The sequence below is a fragment of the Phalacrocorax aristotelis genome, chromosome 11 (genome assembly GCF_949628215.1).
Source record: "Phalacrocorax aristotelis chromosome 11, bGulAri2.1, whole genome shotgun sequence".
Taxonomy (NCBI): Eukaryota; Metazoa; Chordata; class Aves; order Suliformes; family Phalacrocoracidae; genus Phalacrocorax; species Phalacrocorax aristotelis.
Window position 1 is genome coordinate 18,208,949 of NC_134286.1, and position 24,966 is coordinate 18,233,914.

Consider the following 24,966-nt stretch of genomic DNA (forward strand, 5'->3'; position numbering starts at 1 on the left):
GCTTACCTAAAAATATTTTGTTAATTTTTTTTTTTATATTCTGTCCCATACTTTATTCTGAGTTAGTGTGTTTTCTCTGGTAAAAACAGATGGTTCATCCACTGAGACAAAAGGTTTTGAGAAACTGCTGTTTTGCTGGAGGTTCTTTAAATAAATTCTGAAAACAAGGCTGCCTAACCAAAATATTTGTCCCATTCCTAGCTTTAACCTGTTCTTGCACAGTGACCTTCTTTATATGTGTAATTTAAGATGTTTCCTAGGTCATTTCCCCCGTTCTATAGATCAATCAAATCAGTACCAGTTTGTAGATTCTGCTCCTACTGGGAAGAATATGGCAGTTTCACTTTGAGCTTTTCATTCTTTTTGTCTTGGTGACGGAAGTTGTGGCTCATACTATAAATAATCTTAAATTTAGGGAAGTGGAATTTAGCTGTATCTCTGTTCAGAAATTTTTCTGCATGGCAGTGTGTTTGATTTGTCCTCGCAGCATTATTGCCTGTGTGAGCAAGCCCTGAGAAGAGTACAGCATTGGAGATGCTGCATTGTCCAGTTGTCTTTTGGAAGTTCTGAACTAGTCCATCATGTCTCTTCATTTAGAATGACTCTAGATTTTAGGGCAAGGTATCAACACATTAAAAAACTCTGAGAGCTTGGTACTAAAGTGAGTCTCTTGTCCCTGTGTTAATAAATTAATTGTGTGATGTATGTTTTCATGACTTCTGCAGTAGAGAGTTTCTAATACACACATGGGTGGTTCAAACATATTTGTGTGTAAACTTTGTTTTTTAGTAAAATGCTCTTGTTCCTATTTGGTTTAGTGAATATGGAGTAATTAATGTCCATGCAGCATAGGGCAGTGCTGTTCATCCTGTTACGGCTACTGTGCGTTGAGGTCAATTCATCAAAGGGTGACATTTCTGAAGAGCGTAGGGAGTTGTAGCTGTTGGAACTGAACACCTAAATGGTATATTTAGAGAAGCATCACTAGTTTGGGAGGAACAGAGGAAAGAGAGAGAGGGGAAAAAAAACCTGCTTCTGTAAAATATACCAATTATTTTTGCATTCTTCCTCAAAAAAGTTACTGTAGAACTATATGGTAGTCCTGTGCTTTATGTTTTTGTCAGGTTTGTACTTAGTCTATGTTTATAGAATAAAATGAGTTATTTTCTTGAAAACTGATATTATGGCAGTGAAGGATCATTCAGACATTTTCAGTATTAATCAAAAAACCAGAGTTCTAGCTATTTATGGAAAGAACAAGAATCACTGGAAAGCTGTTAAATAACACTCTTCAATTTATGAAAACTAAAAAGTGCCTTTATATTTGTTTCTTTTCAGTCTGTAGTGGATGACTGGATAGAGTCATACAAACATGACCGAGATATAGCACTTCTTGATCTCATTAACTTCTTTATTCAGTGTTCTGGCTGCAAAGGTAAGATACTGAAATGTTTACTCATCCATTTAAGTAATATTGTAGTATGATTCTCATTCTTTGGATTTATACAATATATGCTGTAAGACTGTTCCCTCCCTGCGGCTAGTTTACATTATTAGGTTCTTGTAATTAAGCTAGTATTTTTGAAGGTGGGAGCAGGAGGTTTAGAAATACTGTACTATATTTAAAAATGTAGATTAAACCTTTTGTATTGGCACCAGCAAGAAAGAGGTACTGGTACTTAATACGTACTACTTCTTCTTCTTCTGCTATTATTTCAGAAAACCATTTCTCTCTTCACGTTGATAGTTTCACCTTGTTCATTCTTGGAATTCTAGTTTGGAGGTACCCAATCTGTATCGAGTGTTTTAAGATTGTTTCATAGCCTTTGTAGAGATGCTTGATTTAAAAGATATTCTGGACAGCTTCATGGTAGCATGTCTACAGTAAGATTGTATTTCCATATTTTGTTTTCTTCTTAATCTTTCTGGTTTTCTTTCCTTGTTTCCACTTCCTCCATTCTTTTTCTTCTCATCTGCTTTTGAAGAGGAGAAGTTAGTTTACCCTGTGGTGTCACTTGGTTTGATAGAGTAGGACTGGATGTAATTTGTTCTGTTCGACTGTTCCTCTGTCCTGATAAACTTGTAAAGCGCATAAATCTCCAGAAAGCTAACGGCATTCCTCAGAGGTTATCCATGCTTCAGGAGCAGTGACCTTTTGATTATTGTTACCAGATAAAACTAAAGGATCTTTTAGTGCTTTCTGAGATGGTCCTTGTCATGAATTTTGCAGTATAGTTGCAATAAACTTTTGGAGATCCATTTGTGTTTTATATCACCATTTACACTCTTAACAATTTGAGGCCAAGACAAATAGAAATTGCGTGAAATCACTGTGTGTGTTACAGTGCAGAAAATAATAAGTAGCAATAGAACTGTTCAGAATTGTATTATACCATTCAGAATCTTGAGTCCTGAAAGGTCACTTCATATTAGTGTAGTCTCTCAGCTGATGAAGAGGTCTGGCACAAGTATCCTTGGCTGCTGAATACGAGTGAATGAGTAAATTCTAGCTGTGTGTGTACACACACAAAACCCCACTTTTAAAAAAGAATAATCATTTTAAAAAATAATAATAATTTTAAAAAATATATGTTAAAGTATTGGTGCCAAGCGCTTGTTACACACAGATGCTAAAATAAAATATGTGTAACTTCTTAAGGAATATATGTATAATCTGTAGGTAAGCTGAAAATTGATCCTTTTTTCATGTAGCAGGAGGCATGTCATCTGCCATCTACCACTTTCGTATTAAAAGTGCTAATAATGTAATATCTAAATTGCAGGAGTTGTTACAGCAGAGATGTTCCGACATATGCAGAATTCTGAAATAATCCGAAAAATGACTGAAGAATTTGATGAGGTAATGAACTGCTGATAATGTACTGATACTGTTGTTTTTGTTTCACCTGTCCTAATCTTACTGGATCACATTACGACAGGTTCCTTTCAAGGGTAAGGTCACCTGCAAAAATGACAGGACTTCTAAGAATGAAAATCTTGAACTCTTTATTTCACTGAACTTGTAAGACTAGGAAGTAAACCTCTGCATGTATATAACTTGTTTTATTAATGGTTTAAGAAATCAATGATGACTTTCAGTTTGTGAATAGTGGGAACTCCTACTACTGTGAGGCTATGTGGGATGCCTCCCTGTTTCTGCCATGTATGTAGGCCTTTAAGTCGTCTTTAACTTCTAAAAAGGTTTCTGAATTTATTTCCGTGCATTCATTAATCTACAAATCGTGGGGATTTGAATTTGATTATTCTGCAGTTGAAGACTAATGCTTTGCCTCTCCGGGGGATTATAACTTCTTTTTCTTTAAATTGTCAATTACTTTCTGTTCCACTGAGCGTTAGGGTAAATGAGATGCATTGTTTTTTTGGGTGGGTTTATTTTTGAGTGGTATTCCTTTCACCCTGTGTTCCAAAGAACATAAAGGTAGCTTTAAAACCTCCCAAAACTTGTCTAATGCGGAAATAATCTGCTATCCTTCCCAGTTAAAATCCCAAAACCATCAGTAACTTCAACAGAGGGAAAAATGTAATGTTTTTGTTTTAAATGGTTTTAGTATTCCTTAGAACTATCTCAATGCAGAAAAAGATTTGATTATTATAAGGCAATATTGTATGAAAGTTACAAAGATTCAGCTGGGACCGTTTGTTCGGGTTTGTTTTTTTTTAATCACTGCATTATGCTCACTCTTTCTTTAACAGAATTCTAAGGAACAACTCTGATTTCTAATCCCTTTTCATGGATACTTTCTTCATTTTCAACCTCTGATGATGTTTAGCCTCTTAAAGATGCTGATCACAGAAGCACTAATACAAATGATTAAATTTTTTTCCCCCTGCCATTTTACTGTGGTTTGTAAAGGTTCCCAAATCGGGAGAAGAGCACACATTTGTTATATCCAAGGTGTTTTAGTAGGTCATTTTATGACTTCAGGAATTTTCAGTCTGCTATGTAAGCATCTCCCTGTAAACTTTATGATGGTCCTGAACATGTTAACTAACTGTTCATGTGATGGTTCTTTTATTCTAGTGTAACCTAAAGCAGATTGGTAAGGAGTATGAACTATTTATTTATTTTTGTAGGGAGTGGGACAGAAAGAAGAAATTAGTAGTTATTTCATTGTATCTGGTTAAGTGCAGTTTTTATGGTAGGACTCGTAGAATGTTGTCTCTGCATATAACAAGCCTGAGCTGCAAAGTACATGTGTACTTGTGGAATCATGTTCTTCTGATGTATTGTTTTTATGGCACTGGGGATTTTGGCTTTCAAGTTGTACCCATCTCTCTTTAATCTTTATTAAATAAAATAACCCTAAGACGTTTGAAAGAGTTTCCTGTTTCCCTTTTTATTTTTTTAATAGGATAGTGGAGATTATCCACTAACTATGGCTGGTCCTCAGTGGAAGAAGTTCAAATCCAGTTTTTGTGAGTTCATTGGAGTACTCGTCCGACAATGTCAATATAGCATCATATATGATGAATATATGATGGATACTGTCATTTCACTGCTTACGGGGCTGTCAGACTCACAAGTCAGAGCGTTTCGGCACACTAGCACACTGGCAGGTCAGTGAATTGTAGTTATCTGTGTATTGCTTCCATTTTGTGTTTTGTGTTGCACAGGAAAGAACTGTTGTAGTTGAACTTGTTGATATTTGACATTCAATGTGTGTGTCGTTGTGATACAGTTTCCATCTAATGCAACTTGTTTTGGTACAGCTTTCTTATCTTCATTGGTTTTTTTATTACTGTGCTGTGAAAAACACAGTATTAATTTAAAGCATTCTTTCCTAGCTGTCTAGTACTTTAATTTTTGTTAGGTTTAAGTCTACTAGAAAAAGTAAATAGAAGGAAACTTGCCAGTTGATTTTACAAGTTTGTCTTTGGTTGTAGTAAGTCTGTAGGTATCTTTTTAACCTCAAATGAAGTTGAACCTGTTTATGCTCTGCATTAAGTCAAACAGGAGTCGTATTTTAGATTGGATGCAATTTTTACTGCAAATTTTTGCTGTATATTGAGGCCATGGCACAATGTAATTTGAAGTAGTATTTCCATTCATTGCATTAGAAATAATTTTTGAAAAACGGTTCATTGGTTACAGAGTTGCTAAATTTCTTTATGGTTTTAAGTAATTGTCCTTTTTTATGTGATTTTTCTTCAAATCTGTTAAATTACGAAGAAATCCCTTACGAGTTAACTATGAAATGTTTTAAATAAATACGTTGTCATATGGACAAAGGATAAGCTTCTTGGATAAAGAAGTCCTAAATCTCTGTTGATGAATGAAGAAGGGTCTCAAAAGGCATTGTGCAGCAGCCCACTTGTGTAAGGCTTATTATAGCAGTTTTAGTCTGAACAAGGTGAATTCAGGCTATGTGAAACTGAGTTTTTGCCACACTGGAAATAGTCCTTGTTAGCTTCACTGGAACTGGCTGATTTACAGCTCTTAACTTCTGACTACCTGCTCAGTTGTTCTGTTTCATCGATCACCTCTCCTGAATATACATTAGCACACTGTGCATCGGGCTGCTGCTGTGAGGTTCCCACTAGCCAAGGCACGCATTATGGAGAGGAACAAATCTTTTATTTCAGGAGAATATACTGATTCTGCTGTATCATCAATTTGACTGTTGGACCATATGACTAACAAATTTTAGGGTTTTTTTTGTAAAAAAAAAAAAACAAAAAAAAAAAAAAAACCACCCGATTTTTTACTACCTATTTTAATTTGAGTTGTGCCTGAATAAAAGTTGCAGCAGTTGCCCTGTTGCATGTTCATTTCTGTCACACAAAAGAATCTTTATCAGTAGTCTGTTTGCATTTGTTCACATCAGTAGTTGATTCTGTCGGTTTTGTGTAATTGTGCATTTCATGTGAGATTACAGTTTTTGTTCTTGAAGATTGTGTTTTATATGGGATAGAGAGAGCCAACAAAATCCTTGTATCCATATTTACTGTTATTTGCAGTAATTTTGGCCTCCATGATTAGCTCAGACTTGTTCTTTTAATCTTGATATCCTGAGAGATCAGTGTGTAACGAAATTTTGATGATATATCTGCGTGTCTTTATGCCTTACTCATCGACCTTACACTAGTGATACACGCTTAGTAATGTTCTCTGTATGCTCTGCCAATGCAAGCCCTTTCATGCCTTGTTGTTACAAAAGTTCATAAGAAAAGCAGTTACACTGTTGACCACCTCCTGCTTTCTGGAATAGGCATGTTTGTCTGCACCCTTCTTAAAAGGGTTCATTCAGAAATAAAACCATGCCAAAAATCCCTCCTGAATGTATTTTACATTTTGGTCAGTTCTCTCGCTTCTAATTGGCTAATGCCTTTCTCTGCTTCTGCAAATAAAGGGATATTTAAAGAAAACTGCCCCTCATTAAGATAAAATTGAGGGGAAAAGAATGGTGTGATACAGTGGCGTTGGTTGTCTAAGACATTTCCTTTTGAAGAAAGAAACTCCTTGTATGTTTGAGGTTGAATGGTTTGGTAATACCAGTCCACTAACTGATTCTAGTAATGGAATTCTTCAAATATTTCCTGGGCTATGTTTTTAAATCTTAATTCCACCTTCATTTTTTTGGGGGGGAAGTATATCCTGTATCTCAATTCAACAACAATGCTTACAGTACTTAAAAAAAAATGACAGAAGGGAAAAACCAAAATGTCAGTGTTTTATCTGTTGTATTGATAAGTAATGATGCAGTGCTTGATAAAACACTGCTGAAGTTTGTATATCAAGAAATTTACAGTGGATGTATTTTCACAAATACAGAAAGGGTTGACAGGAGGAGGTGTCAAGATTTTTGTTCATAATTTTTTTTAAATCAGGTAGCCTTTTAAATAACCCTTACTCTTTTTACTTTTTTGCAGCCATGAAGCTGATGACTGCTTTAGTGAATGTGGCATTAAATCTTAGTATTAACATGGACAATACACAACGGCAGTATGAAGCAGAACGAAATAAAATAATTGGGAAACGAGCTAATGATAGGCTGGAACTCTTACTACAGAAAAGAAAGGAGGTTAGTGCAACTGTCTGTAGCTGGTCTGCCTAGGATGAGTGTTGATAAAGGACAGTAATTCATCTTGTTCTGTAATTTGAGTTTGTTTTGGTTTTTTTTTAAGGTAAGTATTAGTCTCTTTTGTTAAGTTGTTCATGTTTAATGTTTGAAAAGCTTAATTACTTTGAAAGGTGCTTCTTACTGTCTGGTTTTCTGTAAAAAGACATAAATGTAGACTCAGATTTTCAGATAGTGCCATCTTAGTAAAGCTAGCAAGAGAAACTGCAATCAGTAATAGATAACTTTTGTTGTATTTCTTGACTAGTTTCCTAAACTGAGCTCAAATTTGTAATGAAAATTAGCATACATTGACTGTTTTTTGGCTTCTAGAGAAGAACCCCACGATCTTGGGGTAAAGTACTGCTTTTATGATGTCAATACTGATCTCAGCAGAAAGTGTGTTTAAAGGCTTTAGATAAGGTTTTTTTCTTCTACAGAAAACACCATCAAAGTTGAAAATGCGATCTACTTCTGTTTTCTTCTTGTGTAAAAGGGACTTGCTGATTCATTGCTGACAGTGCTGTCTTGTTGAAAACACTAATTCATTCAGGTTTAAGTTATTTTGGAGGGAACTGCTGTTTTGTTTTCTTTTGTATTTTTGTTCAGTTTAGTTTTTGTCTTTTTGTTCTAGAGATTAGAAATAACTTTCTCGTGATCGAAGGAAAGATCTCACCTTTGCTGTTCAGCTTTTGTTATCTGTTAATGCTTTTACTTTCTTGACAACTCGGATAAAGGAACAAATTTGTCCTGTTGATCTCACAAGGATCTTGCAGTTTGAGACTGATACCTTAAACACCTGTGGTGGTTTGACCCTGGCTGGATGCCAGGTGCCCACCAAAGCTGCTCTATCACTCCCCCTCCTTAGCTGGATGGGGAGAGAAAATCTAACGAAAGGCTCATGGGTTGAGATAAGGACAGGGATATCACTCAGCAATTACTGTCAAGGGCAAAACAGACTCCACTTGGGGAAATGAATTTAATTTATTGCCAATCAAATCAGAGTAGGGTAATGAGAACTAAAACCAAATCTTAAAACGCCTTCCCCCCAACCCTCCCTTCTTCCTGGGTCCTGGGCTTAACTTCACTCCTGATTCCACACACTCCCAACTCCCCACCCCCACACCCTGCCTGTGGTGGAGGGGGATGAGGAATGGGGGTTGTGGTCAGTCCATCACAGGCTCTCTGCTGCTCCTTCCTCAGGGGGAGGACTCTTCATGTTCTTCCCCTGCTCCAGTGTGGAGTCCCTCCCACAGGAGACAGTCTTCCACAAACTTCTCCAATGTGGGTCCTTCCCATGGGCTACAGTTCTTCACAAACTGCTCCAGTGTGGGTCCCCTTTGGGGTCACAAGTCCTGCCAGCAAACCTGCTCCAGCGTGGGCTCCTCTCCCCATGGGGCCACAGGTCCAGCCAGGAGCCTGATCCAGCGTGGGCTTCCTGCAGGGTCACAGTCTCCTTTAGGCATCCACCTGCTCTGATGTGGGGTCCTCCACAGGCTGCAGGTGAATATCTGTTCCACCACGGACCTCCACGGGCTGCAGGGGAATTTCTGCTCCTCTCCCTCCTTCTTCACTGGCCTTGGTGTCTGCAGTGTCTCACATATTCTCACTCTTCTCTCTGGCTGCAATTGTGCAGTGTTTCTCCCCACACCACCACACGCGCACACCCTCCCACACCCCCACCCTCAAATATGTTATCCTAGAGGGGCTACTGCCATCGCTGATGGGCTCGGCCCTGTCCAGTGGTGGGGTCTGTCTTGGAGCCAGCTGGCACTGGCTCTGTTGGACACAGCGGAAGCTTCTGGAATCTTCTCATAGAAGCCACTCCTGTAGCCCCCCACTACCAAAACCTTGCCACACAAACCCAATAAAACACCCATTAAATGTAGTGTTGCTAGATGTGTGTGCAGGGCCAGTCCTATTGTAAGTAATAAATTTATACACAGAAAAGGCAGTGGTGTGAGAATCAAAACTTCTGAATCTCAGTTGCTCTTATGTATATTGGCTTTTAGGATTTCTTACTAGCATTTCTAGTTTAGGCTTTGATTTTCTGTTTTCCTTGTACTAAATGAAAGTAAGCTCTGGAGTAACATTCGATTGTTTGATTTCAGGTTTTGTTTCATTTATAACTCAGCCTTATCCAATACTGAAGTTCACTTTATTCATTGATTCTTGCTGTTTTTCTAAACCTCTGTAGGGGAGGTTCTTTACCTTTTTGTATCCATTTCCCTGTGCATGTGGCCCCGTGTCCCTGCTGTCGTCTTCTCCCCCCCTCCCCTGAGTTAATATCTTTGGTGGTTTCTTTCTGGGATTTTTGTGGCGATAGGGGTGTATGTAGGTTTTGGGTTTTTTTTGGGAAGCCCAAATCTGATCCACCAAAATGTCAACTTCCTCAGTCCTTGACTATTCTTGTTAACATTGTCTTAATTTGTCCTACCTTTATAGTTCAAACTGCAAAAAGAATATGCTGGGCTGCTGACTATTTATTTTCAAATCTGCTAACTGACTTTCTTACACTTTCAAAGCAAATAAAATTTTCTGAGTTTTAAAACACTGCATGTATCAGTTTTCAGCTCATTCGCATGCCTTGCTGTTGTGTTGTTACTCTGAGACTGGGCTTGTCTCCTCCATTATTTTTCAGCTCCGTATTCTTAAATTAATTTTTTTTCTGCAGTGCTTTACTCAGTTTCTGCAATTTTTTCTCTTTAAGTAATGGATGAGGAGGAAAGAGGTATTTAAAACAGAACATGTGCTGCTCATGTAGCTATTTGTGAAGTTCTCCATATGTATCTTGTCTTTTCAGATTACAGATTCTTTAGTGTACAGAAAAGCCTTGTTGTAATGCAGTTCACACGATTTGGGTATTGTTTGGATAATACGTGTCCATAAAAACATAGTTAAGTGTATCAGAAATTGGGCTGAACATTGGGCTTAAAAAGTTGTGATAAAATTAAATCAAGTTTCCCCATAAATAATTTAAGGAGGAGATTGCAGGAACCTAAGATGTCTTTGTTGCAGTTGAACAACAGTTTTCCAGTGGTCAGAATTCCTAAAATCTGTATGCTGTGGTAGATACAGTTCCTTAAATAGTAGCATATTGTACTGTGAAACAGATTTGTGAATATTTCAGGAAGGGATTTAATGGCCACGCTTGCAAACTTTAACTTAATTTAGTTTCTCTAGCATCAGCACCATCTGATCTGACTGTAAAAGTGCTGCTGATTGTTTATGTACTCTGTTCATTCTTTCAGCTTCAGGAAAATCAGGATGAAATAGAAAACATGATGAATGCAATATTTAAAGGTGTTTTTGTGCATAGATACCGGTAAGTTTCTCTTAATAAGTAATTTGTAACTTCATTAATTTCTTTTTGAAGCTGGTGAGTTATTTCTAATTATTCATCTGTTCAATCCTATTGCCCCACTTCTCTCCACAGAGATGCAATTGCTGAAATAAGAGCTATCTGTATTGAAGAGATTGGAATATGGATGAAGATGTACAGTGATGCCTTTCTCAATGACAGCTACTTAAAATATGTAGGGTGGACTATGCATGATAAGGTAAGCTGCGTTGGGGGAAAAGGAACAGAATCATGAAGCATAACTCCATGTTTTTGTGGTTGATCTTGCCAGACTAGGTCTGATATTTAACTCTCTTAATCAGTCATTGCTTTTCTTATCACTCAGAAGCACTGGAATTTCAACATATATGTAAAATAGACTTGAATCTTTTGGATGGTTTTAGAGAGTGTATACAGTTTGTTTTTGGGTTTTTTTTTTTTAAGGAACTGTTATTTGTAAGGAAATGCCCTTTTCTCTTTATTTATTGCCAATATAGAATTGTACTTTATAATAATTAAGTATTTTAAATTAATGCATTTCACATGGAATAATCCAGGGATATAGCCTAACAGTCTCTATGTTTTGCCAAGTTAAGAAACTTTGTAGCATTCTCAGCTAGCTGTAAAAAGAATGAGAAAAGTCCCCTTTTGTGCTGACAAGTGCCTCAAGCTGTTACTTACCAGCTAGAGATTATTCTCTGCTTGGAGTGGTCAACAGAGTTTACAAATACTTCTTGATTCATTGTTGAGTCAGCACATTATCTCAGTTGTTGCATAGGAGACTTCAAGCTATCAAATTTGAAGTGAAACAAACGAGGGATGCTCACTCATGCTATGCTGTTCATGGGTTTAGTATTAAAAGCCAATAACCCCTGGCACTGGGGTGATAAGAAACTGCATGAAGTCAGTTGTCCTAGGCTTTTGAGAAGTATTTCTGTATCTTAAAACATGTTCTCTGCTGAAGTAGATATTGTACTTCAAGAGGAATATTTCTCTCTGTATCTACTTGGTAATTCTGATCTAACAAGACATGGTCCTTAATGATATAGGTACTGCCAGTTTTAAGTGAAAGGAAACACATAGAATTTGACTTAGAAATATCTTGAGCATATAGAGTATGTCTTTAAAGAGTGAAACAAGTGTATTTGGACTTAGAGAGATACTAATTGTAGTAAGACATTGGGTCTTTTGGGAGTCTTTTTCTCTGCCCCTCCTCAACTGCACCCTTCCCCACCCCCACCCCCACCCCGTCCCCCCACCCCCCCATTGGCTTATTACAAATAAGGACGTATTTGTATGTCACTCACATGATTATTGATAGTATACCTTGATGACATATAATCTTTGTCTTTAGATTAATTCAGACAGTAAAAGAAACCTGTTCTGTATGATTTGAAGATCACACCTGTATCTTATACTTTACTTTTAATCCAGTTCTTAATTTTATTTTAGCAAGGGGAAGTAAGACTCAAATGCCTAACTGCTTTGCAAGGGCTTTACTACAATAAAGAGCTTAATTCCAAATTGGAACTCTTCACCAGTCGGTTCAAGGTTAGTGTAACTTCATATTTTTAAGTATGTGTGAATTTTTTAAAAATAGTATTACATTTCTTTCCTTTTTGAAAATACTTTCTTTTGTGTTCTTAGGATAGAATTGTGTCTATGACTCTTGACAAAGAATATGATGTTGCAGTCCAAGCAATAAAATTACTCACTCTTGTTTTACAGTAAGTACATGTATATCTCTTTATCTGACCTACAACAATTATTAAACCTTAAAAGTGTTTCTCATACCTGACAGAATTCAGATAATCCAAAGTCTAGAGAAATGTCTATGCGTCTTATGCTCGAACAAATGGGAGTTTCAAAAGTGATCTGGCCAGAACAGTGCTGTTACTTACCTACCACAGTTAAGTAAGTGTGGAGGCTAGAAACTTAGAATTCAGCCTCCCTAATTTGAAGCTATCGTGGAATATTTAAACTGAAGAAACATAGGGTGTATTATACATTACACACTAGTTGAACTTTTGAGCATAACCTTCTACCCAATGCTCATAGTTATCAGTAATTTTTGTGTAGGAAGACTTTGAAACTAAGCTATCTGGTTTTGGGTTGATAAATTGAAGGAAAAGGTTTAGATTGTCCTTCATTTCCATCTCTCTCATTAGTGTTCATAATCTATTGACTCAGCTTTTTTTCCCTCTCTTTCCTTCTTCTCATCCGTAATCCTAGGAGTAGTGAAGAAGTTCTGACTGCAGAAGACTGTGAAAATGTCTACCATCTGGTTTATTCAGCTCATCGGCCAGTAGCAGTTGCCGCAGGGGAATTTCTCTATAAAAAGTAAGGTGGAGATATTATAGTTAACCTCTTGTTCCTGTAGATTTTAGTGTATGTGTTAATATTGTGATTCTCATAAGTTTGAATTAAGAAAAAGAAAAACTACATAATGAAGTGGCCTTAAGAAATAGCTTACAGAAAATGTAACACTGCTGTAGTTTTTGAACTGTTATAGTTTTCCTGAACGGGAAATAAAGAGTAATTTTTGAAGGCTGTGCTTTAAAAGCTTGTACCTACAGGGAATCAAATAAAAACATTCCTACGTCATCTTCTTTCCCGTCCTTCCTGTGTTCTGTGAAACATCTTAAAATGCTCCCATAGTTTGGTACCTAAAACTTGTGCTTGCATCATAATGAGTGTTTTGCCATTTGTATTTCCTCCACCCCGCCAAAGTTGGCTCGTATGACCATTTCATAAAGTATTCTTCTGTTTAAAAAAAAAAAAAAAAGTGGGGGTTGAGGAAGAGAGATTCATCACATATATCAGATGTGTAACGGAACAAAATAGAGTTTCCATTTAATACTTTTCAAACCTTCATCTGGTATTTCTTTGCTGCTTTAAAGTGTCGTGTGGGGCAGTTCAGAAAATGTAGTTTGCTAAAGAGGAGCATGGGACCTCAAGCACCTGCAATTATCACTGATGTTTGTAAAGTATTTTGTTATAATTATACATTCCACTGGAAACAGTCAGTGAAATACCAACTCAGCATATAGTAAATTGTTCAAATGGTACATGTCCCAGATTACTTCCTTTCAAAATAACATGTGGAGCCAAACAGCAACATATTAAGTGTGTGTGTGTAAAAAAACCAATATCTTGATGTGAATTGACTGTGGCAAAGGCAATGAAGAAGAAAATTGTCCTGAAATACTTCTTCTTTTAGGCTTTTCAGCCGCAGAGACCCTGAAGATGATGGAATACTTAAAAGGAGGGGAAGACAAAGTCCGAATGCTAATCTTGTGAAGACCTTAGTGTTCTTCTTTTTGGAAAGTGAAGTAAGTTGAGTTTCAGGAAACTACTTCTTTTTTTGTGGAATGGTGTTGGTTTTTTTTAATTGGTGTGTTTTTTTTTTTTCTTTTCCCCACTCATTGGCTAATAATCATGAATTTCTCTTGGTTTTCCTATTACTTGAGCAACCTGGGGGTCGAAAGACAGTTTTGTGTGCTTATGTTTATTTGAAGGATCTGTCCAGTACACAGTGTTAAGACAGGCTGTGAGCTCTACTCTGCCAAATACTCCTCTGTCATTCTTCATGCTAATATACAGGTGGAAAAAATTTGTATTTTGGAAGATTTATACGGAGGGAGGGGAAAAACCCCAAAACAAACAGAAAACCCTGCCCCCCTGTCCCACATATTGTACCACTGCTCTTTGTAGTAGTTGGTTTGGATTCATCTTTTGAAGTTAATTGGGGAAGGGACGCTCTGTTGAACCAGAGAACTTGTAAAATTTTCCAGGTTTTTTCCACAGACAGGAGCCAAGTGAGAAAAATAGCTGGTATTATAGCAAGTTCTGTAATGAACTTTATTGCTGATAAAGATACTTAATCTGTTCTCATTTTAGTTGCATGAACATGCTGCTTATCTTGTGGACAGCATGTGGGACTGTGCAACGGACCTCTTGAAGGATTGGGAATGTATGAACAGTCTTCTGTTGGAGGAGCCTCTCAATGGAGAAGAACGTAAGAGATATTAGTAGATTCCTCTTTATATCACTATGTAGTTTCTGTTAGTCTTGATTTATATGGAAAAAAGATGTTTGCATTTGAGTCCCTATATATTCTCTGTTGTTACGTTGTTATAATAACTAGTAATTATAAAATGTGAGGAAGAGCAGAAAGAGATCATTTCTAGTATAGAAATGAGACACAGGAGAATGATGGTGGGAAGAAAAGAAAGGGAAACCATGCACTGTCCAGTTGCCCTGTTGCTCCGCAGGTTCAGGCTGCAGTTCTGGCATTAGAGAAACTAAGTTGCTTGTGAAACTGGTTCATTTTTTGTGTTAAAACTACCCTATGGAAAAATACCGTCACTTCTTTAATGACAGAAATAGCAAATAAATCCCCTGGCATAACTCTGTGATTCATAGGTCCTAGTAAATGGACCTCTCAAAAATGAAAAGGAACTAAAATTATTATAAAAGTTAGTATTTGTTTCATCCTGTCCAGTGACTCATTCAGTGATATTCCCTCAATTTTAAATATTTTCTTGTGTTGCTTTATAAGGTGCTTATCTTCTCTATCCCCCATGCTACCACACTTCCACATCTGGAAATGAGCTATTGGCCTAAATACTTCTCTTCTCTTCCCCCCCCCCCCCCCCCCCTTTTTTTTTTTTTTTAAATCTTTAGATACTAATACTTGTGGAAGACGAAAAATCCAGCTGTATATTAACATCTGTTTCTTAAATTCCAGCTTTAACGGATAGACAGGAAAGCGCACTGATTGAAATAATGCTTTGTACAATTCGGCAAGCAGCTGAATGTCATCCTCCAGTGGGAAGAGGAACGGGGAAAAGGGTAGGAAGCAAAAAGCTACTTGTCTTAGATATGTGGAAATGGCAATGTGGGGACAGTGCAGTAAGAAGGAAAAGGTTGTAGGCGGCTGCTGCTGGAGGGACTGAATTCAGAAATTCAGCTTCAGTCTCCACAGCCTCCAGCTGACTACCCTGGCTAGTTCACTTTTTCTGGACTTTGGCACAGGCTTAATAGTGTTCGGACTATTGCATTTATTTTTACTATTAAAGGTAATACAGAATTGATTTTGAAAGAAGCATTTGTTGGAAAAGAGAACAAAAATCAATATTTGGGAAAGCGAAAGCTATTTTCAATTTGAAAGAGCAAAATGAGAGAAGGGAATATACTTCCTAGTCTCTTTGGAAGGAGGACGGTCCACCAGTTGGATTTTCTCTGATTATACAGAGTTTAGGCAGCCTTCTTTTACCTTGGGCATTGAGCAGGGAAGGGAAATGCCTTCAAGACTGGTGCAGCTTTTGGTATTTTGTGGTGATACTAGAAGGCCTGTGCACCTAATTGCCATTTCATTGATGATAACGAAACTTTGCACCTGAACTTGTAGTTGTAAAATCCTCACAATACCAATATTTTAGGTGCTGACAGCAAAGGAAAAGAAAACCCAGTTGGATGACAGGACAAAAATTACTGAACTTTTTGCAGTGGCACTTCCTCAGTTGCTAGCGAAGGTAGGTTTAATTCCATTTCTTGCTGATGGATTGTTGAAATTTTAACAAGTACAGTTTCTGTAATTAACTGTATGGCTTGCACAAGGCTTCATTTTTTTATTAGTCTTTGATTGTTCTACAACAAATTATGTTGTCCAAGACTTTCATTTAAACTTTTTTCCGTGTCAATTTTACAGTATTCTGTAGATGCAGAAAAAGTCACCAACTTACTGCAGTTGCCACAGTACTTTGATTTGGAAATTTATACAACAGGGCGATTAGAAAAGGTAAGGTAACAGTCAATAACACTTAATACAAAAGGAAAAACCCCAGAATTTAGACTTAGTCACTGGAATTCAAGTCACTGTTATAGGTGTGGGTTTTGTGTAAGTGAGGCTTTGTTTATTGTAACCCTTATTGAGAATGAGATTTCGACTTCAGAGCTGTGACTAGCTCCTGTTCTTAAGAGATACTGAGTTTGAGTATTCTAAGGCACACCTGGCAAATTTTAACAGAGAATCTGCCAGTCAGATGAACTTTATGCAAGAGCATTTGTTGTTAGGTTATGGTTGTGTTTGAGGTATGCTGCCTCACAGATAACGCTTGTAGAAATAGCTTGATAAGTTTTCTTCCTTATCACTGAAACTAATAAACCACTGTCTTCATTTCATGAAAAAGGGGAAAACTACCAGATCACAAATTATGTAGTTACTGCTCTCATGTTATCTGCTGTGGTGATGAAGTTCCTGTAAGCTGTTCCTATCTGCTTTCTCCTTCTCAGATGCACTGTTTTGCTGTATTGCGAAACAAGTAGCTGGAAGTCATCAGGGCCAAAAAAGTAACGAAATGTTTAGTTGCCAGCATAGCCTAGCAGTGGTAGAGCAACAGCGAGCGACTCAGGTTGAGGGCAGCATATAAGAACAGCTGAAGTTGGTTTCAGTGCTGACACTTGAGTGTTATGAAACTAAATCTTCAATTATACTGCTTTTCAGACTATGTATAAACGTTCGTGTGAGTGGGAGATAAATGCTTCTGTGTTGTTCAGTTGTCATTGCATATTCAAGTGTTAGATAAAACCATACCAACAACTGCAAATTTCTAATGACTTTTCCAAATGCGTTGCATCTTTAGCCTTTGACAAGCTCCTACTTAAGTTTTGCTAAATAGATTTTTAATTTACTCAGAAACCTCACCAGCTTTCCAGAAATGTTTTGTGTTCTCGTCATAGTTACAGAAGTAATAAATTGAGTTTATCTTTTAAAATTCTTTAAAGGTTTATTAAAAACATATGCATGTGTGTGTATATAACTATGAATACGTTTTTCTCCCCCGCCTCATCTTTCTTGTAGCATTTGGATGCCTTACTGCGACAAATCCGGGACATTGTGGAGAAGCACACAGATATAGATGTTTTGGAAGCCTGTTCAAAAACATACCATGCTCTCTGTAATGAAGAATTCACAATCTTTAACAGGGTTGACATTGCAAGAAGTCAGTTAATAGATGAATTGGCAGACAAGTTTAATCGACTTCTTGAAGACTTCCTGCAAGAGGTATTTTAATGTGCAAGATCAACTTTGCCTGCCCCTGTAAATATTTCCAGTCTGTTTTTCTGCCTTCCTGTGCAAGTCAATGAGTTAGGGATGGGAACTTCCCTCTGACTTTCAAAACTGTTAAGTCAGGCACAATAATACAGCAGTTTCATTGCTGTGATTATGTGATGTCAGACTGTTCTTTTATATTAGGACACAGAGTTTTTAATCTCTCTTTGACAAGTGTCTCTTGGGGATTTGATCTAAGTTTCAGATAAACTATGAAATTACATAAACTTTTCACCTTTAGGTTTTGAAGCTTGTGTTATTGAGATGTAGCATTGTAATTCCTATTAGGATTCTCTTCAGATGTACTAGTGTTGCTAGTCTTGCCTGTGATTGCGTGTTGCAGTTAAGTATCAAAATGTCTAGAAAATGCTCTCCTGCCCTTCCTGAATGCAGGCAGATGCAGTTAATAGCTTAAAAATCACTTTGTTCCCACATTGTGCTAATCTGAAGAGTGAGAATTTTCTGATACAGTATTTAACTTTACTATGTGGGATCCCTGACATTCGGACAAAACTTGTTTCTTCTCATCTGATATAAGGAGCATGGGAAGTGTCTTTTTGACAACTTTGTTCTCCACACTTCTCAGACACATACTTATTTTATCAAGCTTTGCTCCTTTTCTTGCTTATTGGCCTGAAGTAGGACTCCACTCTAGAAACCCTGGGCATGTGTGGACCATGTAAGAAATGCATGTAGTAATCCATTTATTTCCCCCTTTGTTAGAAAAAGAAAGAATGAGAAGTAAAGCAAGGAAATGAAATGTCAGACAGTTGGCTTGAGTAAAATGGCAAATGCTCTGGTAGAAGTGTTGAAATCCATAGTGCGTTGATAAGGTTGTGCAACTGCAGAACAGTAAGACGCATTGGACTTGCAGTATCTCTAACGCTGAGGAGGAGTTTCTTGACCTTAGATAGTTTATCCTATGTACTTAAATAGATACTTTTTGGACCCTTTCCTTTTTACTCCTTTTCTTTCTCCAAATACAAGCTTGTCAGAACTTGTGGGGAAATTAGAACAAAATGCTTTGATTACCTCTCTGAAAGACTTTTTTTCTATGATTTAAGTAAGATTGAGGTACTGACCTGTGCCCATCTAGTCCAGTATCTATTGTCTGACAGTGGCCTCTGCTGGATTCTTCAGATAAAATTGAAGCACCTAGATAATACATTGTATTCCGCTATCCTAGACTTTTTTCTGTTTTCCCTTCCCACCCCTATTTCTCCCTGTGCTACTGACTATTTCTAAACATGAACGGCTACCTTCTCTCTCAAACTCTTCAACTCTCCTAAAAACAAATGTGTCATTGATAAATAATTTAGATGCAGTTCTCTCTTTTTCTTCTTTTTTTTTTTTTTTTTTTTTTTTTTTGTGGTGGTTGGTTGGGTTTGAGGGGGGGTGTTTTGGGGTTTATTGGTTGGGTTTTAGGTTTGTGTGGTGGGTTTTGGTTTTGGTTGGTTAGTTTTTTAATCTTAAGTTCCCTAGATTGCTTAGCATACATTGCTTGGGATATCTTACTATATGATTATTAAATAGGGGGAGGAACCTGATGAAGATGATGCATATCAAGTTCTGTCAACACTGAAGAGAATCACGGCTTTTCACAAGTAAGTAGGCTTCTGCAAATATCTGTCAGGGTTTGTGGTAGGGGGGTTGGTTTTATTTGTTTTTAATTTGCTATCTCAACTTTTTAATGCAACTTGGAGTTTTTTTGTTTAGTGTGAATGACAGTTGTGCAGAACATGACACATTTTGAGTACATGTAGAAATATGTACAAAAGTGAAATCTGGGGTTTTTTTGCTTTGGGTTTCTTTGGGTTTTTCATGTTGTTGGGGGTGTTTTTTTTTGTTTGGGCTTGGGGTGGTATTTGTCGTTTGTGTGTTTGTGGGCTTTTTGTTCGTTTTTGTTTGTTTGTTCATTTTGTTTTTAAATTTATTTTTTAGACCATTTAAGCTTTTAATCGTTAACATCAAATTGTAGGAATGGTGTTAGTTAAATTACATCTTTGCTTCATTTCTAATGTTTCCAGTGCTCATGACCTATCAAGATGGGACTTGTTCGGCTGCAACTACAAGTTATTGAAAACTGGCATTGAAAATGGAGACATGCCAGAACAGGTCTGTAGTTAAAGTGTGTTTGTTAGGTACAACAATAAATAGCTTTTGTTGCTGTCTGTTGTTGGCGTTGTCATCTAATGAGTTTTTCCTTTTGATTTCAGATTGTTATTCATGCACTGCAGTGTACCCATTATGTAATCCTTTGGCAGCTAGCAAAAATTACTGAAAGCAGTTCCACAAAGGTATGCTGTGTTCCGGTTGTATTAGTAAATAAACATTTGTACATACCTGCAGTGTCATCGAGTGGAAACTCTGATGGAATTAAGACTAAAAATTTTCATTTTCTAGTGATAAGTGCCTAAATCTGCATTTCTAATAAGTTCTTCAGAATTCATAGTTTTAGTAGTGGAATGCTTCACTTTAAAACCTGGTATTTCTCTAAATTGTTACTTTTTATTATTTCAATGTAAATGTTTTGTTTAATTTGACAGAATTTTTAAAGCAGTTGTAATAAATGCATTACCTATTAGTCTGGCACTAATTAGTCTGGTAACAATGTGAAGGAGGGGGAGAATACCAATCACAAAACACAGTATAGTCAATCTTAATATTCTCAAGCAGTGGGTTTGAATTTGTTTGCAAACTGAAGTATCAGTGACACGTCAGAGGAGATAGTGTACACTATCTTAGTGTTCTCATTGCTCAGTATGTTGCAATCATACTTTGTTCTTCATCAGTCTTTTAAATGTGTTAAATAAAAACATGAAAAGATAAAGTTCGAATTTTCTCAGGGTATAAGAAGAGGGCCTGTTCTGGTTCTGTGTATGAGTAATCTTGCAGGGTAAAGCTGTAGCAAATGTCATCTTTCTAATTTCACTTCTTGAAAAACCTTGGCGGAAGGATTAAGGTTTCTTGTATCCAGTGGATGGCATTGCTCAAGGAGGCTGATGGGGTGGTTTGCTGTGCGAACTGCCTAATGAAAGATGGTTTTTGAAAGGCTAGGCAGTTTAGAATGGAGTTAATAAGTGCTGAAACTTTTTAATGATTTCTTCAACACCCCCCCACCCCCCCCACCCCCCCCCCCCCAAAAAAAAGTTATAATCAAGCATGATATTTCTGGAAGCCTTCTACAGTCCTGTAAGAAGGGTACATTTTGTACTCTTTCACTGGAAATTTACAGTGGAGCTGTATTTTGTTATTGGAGTTACTGATAATACATCCTTTGGCAGAGGTGAAATAAGTAGATTCTTCAGGTTTTTCAAATGCTTTGATTCCATACTTAAAACTAGTTTAAGAAGAAGTTGTAGGCATCTGTCGTAATTTACTAGGGAGAAAACAAAGAGTATTCATGACATTAATACTTTATAATCAATAACATGAAATTTGTAATTAAAATAATTATTACAACAAACTTAACGTGAGGGTGTATAAGTGCTTTCCTCTTCATTATTTCAGGGTGTGGTAGTATGAGCTTCTGGTAGATACAGAAGCGGAAAAGCATGCTGTGTAGCTTATATTAGTGGTTTTTTATAAAAGATAACAGCTTTGTGAGATCATAGTGTTTGGATTTGGGGTTTTTTTGGTTGGTTTTTTTTTGTTTTGTTTTTCTATCATGTTAAGACTGAATAAATGCGACTTTACTGATTCAGTAATTACAATCTGAAAGTGTGTTAAATATTAACTACTTCAGCACTGGCTGGCTAGCTAGTTTACCATCTAGGTTGTAACGGCTGTTAGCATTTCCAACACCAAAAATATCAGATCTGAAGTGGCTACATAAATTGTTGAGAACCACTTACGTGAGCGGAGGATTTGGAGCTTTTGTTAGCTGATTCATTCAAAAGTAAACAGCAGTCTGAGTTTTTTGTAATAGTGATTAAAGCTTTATCACAAGCCTGACAGCAGAAGCTGAACTAAATACTGAGAAGTTGGGTTAGAAATTAAGGTTAACTTAGCAATTTTGCAATAAAATGTACTTTGTAATACTTTCAGCAGGAATGAAAAGAATGTGTTTGAATAGTGGTCCTTTATTGAGACTATTTTCTGCTCCCGTATAATAAAATTTGGTAAATTAAAGCTTTCATAGGTTTAACTTCTGAACCACAACTATTTTATGATATTTAACTGCTTGACTGCTGCCAAATAGGCCAGGTACGTACAGAAATTCCATTGATTTCTGTTCAGTGCCGATGGAACGTAACAGCAAAGAAGTTGAAGCACAGAACAGAAGTGACAGAAATGTAGTAAAGATTTTTTACTTTTTGTTTGTTTTGTTTTTTTGTTCTGTGACAAAACTAACTTCTAACTGCATAGTGTTTGTGAACAGGTTGACTAAGTATGGGAATTAGCTTCATAATATAGGCTACTAAAGTGAGAGACTGTATAAATAGTTCATTTTTTATTAAAATTTAAACGAATAATTCTGTATAAAGGAAAGAAAATATTCCCATATGTAATTCTCTTAACATCAGTATAGTAATCTGAGTGGTAAATGCTGAGAGAAAAGGTTTCCTGTAGTGAAGGGGTTCTAAAATCATATTGTACTTAACTGCTTTTTGATTATGAGTTTATTTGGTTTGATTCCTGTTGAAATTAAATGGCAGGTTGTACGAGTGTTACCTGCTTTCTTGAAGGAAGAGACTTGTTTTGGTTTAGATTGCATGGATAGTTTTTAAACTTATCTCAGGGGTATTTCTCGTCTGCTTGGACTGATGCTGGTTACACAGTTGGTCTTCTGTAACATGACTTCCCCAGTTCTACATGGGCTAGAATCCTCACGTGACTGAGTAACGCCAACTGTGCCGCATGTGTGGATGGTGTTTCTACCAAGTCGATACTTTATTTGCTCAATAATCTACTTTTCTGGAAGTTACTGCAACACTTAAAAGCTTCTTCCCCCGCCCTCCCGCAACGGAAGAGGGGAAGAAAACCCCAACTCTCATCTGACATTTTACTTAATTCCCAAGCAGTGAGTTATAAAAGTGAAATAAATAATCCCAGGTAGCTTTGTCTGTTTTAGTTATAAACAGCTACCTAAAAATCTATTCTTTAGGTTGAAACTACAGACATTTTGAAGAGAAAATGCTTTATGCTCTGGTTTGTTTGGGTTTTTTGCGGGGAGGGGTGTTGATGGGGGTTTTTAGGTTTGGTCTGGGTTTTTTTTGTTACTATTTTTTAAATAAATAACTTCGCTATTTTCATCCCAACATCCATTTCTTTTTGCGGTACACAGGATGACAAAATTGAGGAAGCTGGTACTTGTTATTTTTATTTGTAATAGTGATTTTTAAATAATGCAGTGGACTGGAACATTATGACTACATTTGAGGTCTGTGCTGGGAAGCTCTGTGAAAATGCATATGCTCAATGTAACTAGAACTGAAAAAAAACTTACATGAAACCCTTCTCTTTAAAGGAGGATCTTCTACGTCTAAAGAAGCAGATGAGAGTATTCTGTCAAATCTGTCAACACTACCTGACCAATGTAAACACTGCTGTTAAGGAACAGGTTAGTGACTGTTGTTTATCCTTGTAGTCTTCTAAAATTACACTTCTAAAGCAGTTAAAAAGTTCCTGTTGCTAATACATAGCACTTAGTGGGCATGTGGTGTGTCTTAAATGTTTAGGCTGAATGACCTTTGTGCATCCATACTGTACTTGTATGCTTGCTCTCCTTTAGGTAATCTAGGTAGGATCTCAGAATCAATTTAAACTTGATTCTTTCAAGTAATTTTAGGCAGCATGAACTTTTATTCAGAGGGTGGTTTTGTTTTTCTTTCAGCAGACTGGGCAGGCACCCTGTAGCCTTCTGGTTTGTAAGTTAGGTGGAAGAGTTCCATTTCAAAGCTCTTGCTTACCATGTGGTGATGACACATACCCCTGGTGGAGCTGATTGTGGACTCAGACTCAGAGCTGGAAGAGCTAGGGGCAGCTATTAAAAGAGAGAAGTTATTGTTTCAGTTCTGACTTTGAATGCTTTTATGTTCCCACATTTGTACTCTGACATATATGTGTCCATCCACTTAAGAACTGTGAAAACTACTTTCCTCCTCTTGCTGTAAACCTGTGAGGGCGTACAGGGGCAACTTCTCTGTCTGTTCCCCTTCACCATGATGACACTTACAGAATATATTCCTCGGTTCTTCAAAGTCCCAGGATTTTTGGGATCTCTGAATCAGGAGAAAAAGAATGGGTACTTTATACATGCCCACGTATGGACTGTGACCTGGGGGATTTTATTGTTGGGAAGTGGTATTTCTTCTTTTGTGGTCACCCTTAGGTACCCTCACACACTGGTCAGTTGTTAACAGTATTGTTTAGAGATATTTGGACACCAGTCTAGCAAATGCTTGGAAGCCTCGACAATGATGTACTGCTCAGAAAGGATGTGAGTAGTTTTCATTTGACCAGTTTTATAGTCAGTCCCTCATGTTGTCCTGTGAGGGGGAGAGTTTTAGCTGGAACTAAGTTTTTGGATATTTCAGACAAAAAACATGTAGGTATTTAGTCCATGCAAGTAGTGCCTAACGTTTCAGGCAGGAGACAAAAGTCCCGGCTTTTTTTAAAGAAAAATGCAGACATGAAGGTTTTGGGTGGGTTTTTTCCCCCTCCTGTTTCAAAAAGAATTAAGACATCGTCTTGGGAAATACTTGTCTTGAGTCCTGAGGGTCGCAGGGTCAAAGGAAAAAGTTAAACTGTAGGTGCTGAGTCTCTTCCAGTCTGTGGTCAAGTTATTCTCTAGCCAGGACGCTCACAGGAGTTTCAGGTTCCAATGAAGAGCACAGGTTACTGATAGCCGGGTTAGTTCAAAGTAAATGCCTTTAACAACCTGTAGAATGCTAAAATGAGAAAGAGAGAAAAAAAGTATCCCTCTGTGGGGAAAGGACCAAACTTATCTTCTGGATATAATACTTAAATTAAAAAAATAGAAATCCAGGAGCCTTTATGCTGCTAAAGGTAGTAATAACATGGTTGAGCTTGAAGTTGAAAATCTGGTCTACTGAGTCGCACAACTCCAGCTTTTGAAACTTGCTATAACTAGAAAGTTCCTGGAACTGAATGGGGATGTTCTATGTGAGAGAGCTGCCTAGTGTCACAATTGCAAGGTGTTGGGTGCGAAAGTGTGAGTAACAGAAATTACTGAAGCTATGTGTAGGTCTCTTTAAAAGGCTGTAAAACTCTCAGGCTCAGCTGAATGCTCTAGAAACTAGAACTGTTTCAGTCAGGTCGGGTACAATAACCATGGTTCTGCCTTCCTTCTCTAATCTCATGAAAGGGCACAAGGGACTTCAGAGGAACATTTGTATTTTTGTGACCAGAAAATCAGTAATATTTTCTTCGAGGAGTTACAGAGCAGATCTGGTCATTAAAATGGA

The 24,966-nt window shown here is 37.2% G+C and overlaps 1 protein-coding gene across 7 annotated transcripts in view; it reads left to right on the forward strand.

Annotated features, from left to right (window-relative positions):
- STAG2 (STAG2 cohesin complex component) overlaps positions 1-24,966 on the forward strand; it is an 80,882-nt gene that overhangs the window by 42,535 nt on the left and 13,381 nt on the right. For all 7 annotated transcript variants that reach the window (XM_075107167.1, XM_075107172.1, XM_075107171.1 and 4 more), the window contains exons 5-23: positions 1,339-1,435; positions 2,784-2,860; positions 4,374-4,578; positions 6,892-7,043; positions 10,331-10,404; positions 10,516-10,639; positions 11,872-11,970; positions 12,067-12,146; positions 12,652-12,759; positions 13,640-13,751; positions 14,320-14,437; positions 15,170-15,273; positions 15,864-15,956; positions 16,133-16,222; positions 17,285-17,488; positions 19,070-19,140; positions 19,564-19,651; positions 19,753-19,833; positions 23,007-23,099. In XM_075107167.1, the coding sequence (XP_074963268.1) occupies positions 1,339-1,435; positions 2,784-2,860; positions 4,374-4,578; positions 6,892-7,043; positions 10,331-10,404; positions 10,516-10,639; positions 11,872-11,970; positions 12,067-12,146; positions 12,652-12,759; positions 13,640-13,751; positions 14,320-14,437; positions 15,170-15,273; positions 15,864-15,956; positions 16,133-16,222; positions 17,285-17,488; positions 19,070-19,140; positions 19,564-19,651; positions 19,753-19,833; positions 23,007-23,099 (2,070 nt within the window). The remainder of the gene's footprint in view (positions 1-1,338; positions 1,436-2,783; positions 2,861-4,373; positions 4,579-6,891; positions 7,044-10,330; positions 10,405-10,515; positions 10,640-11,871; positions 11,971-12,066; positions 12,147-12,651; positions 12,760-13,639; positions 13,752-14,319; positions 14,438-15,169; positions 15,274-15,863; positions 15,957-16,132; positions 16,223-17,284; positions 17,489-19,069; positions 19,141-19,563; positions 19,652-19,752; positions 19,834-23,006; positions 23,100-24,966) is intronic.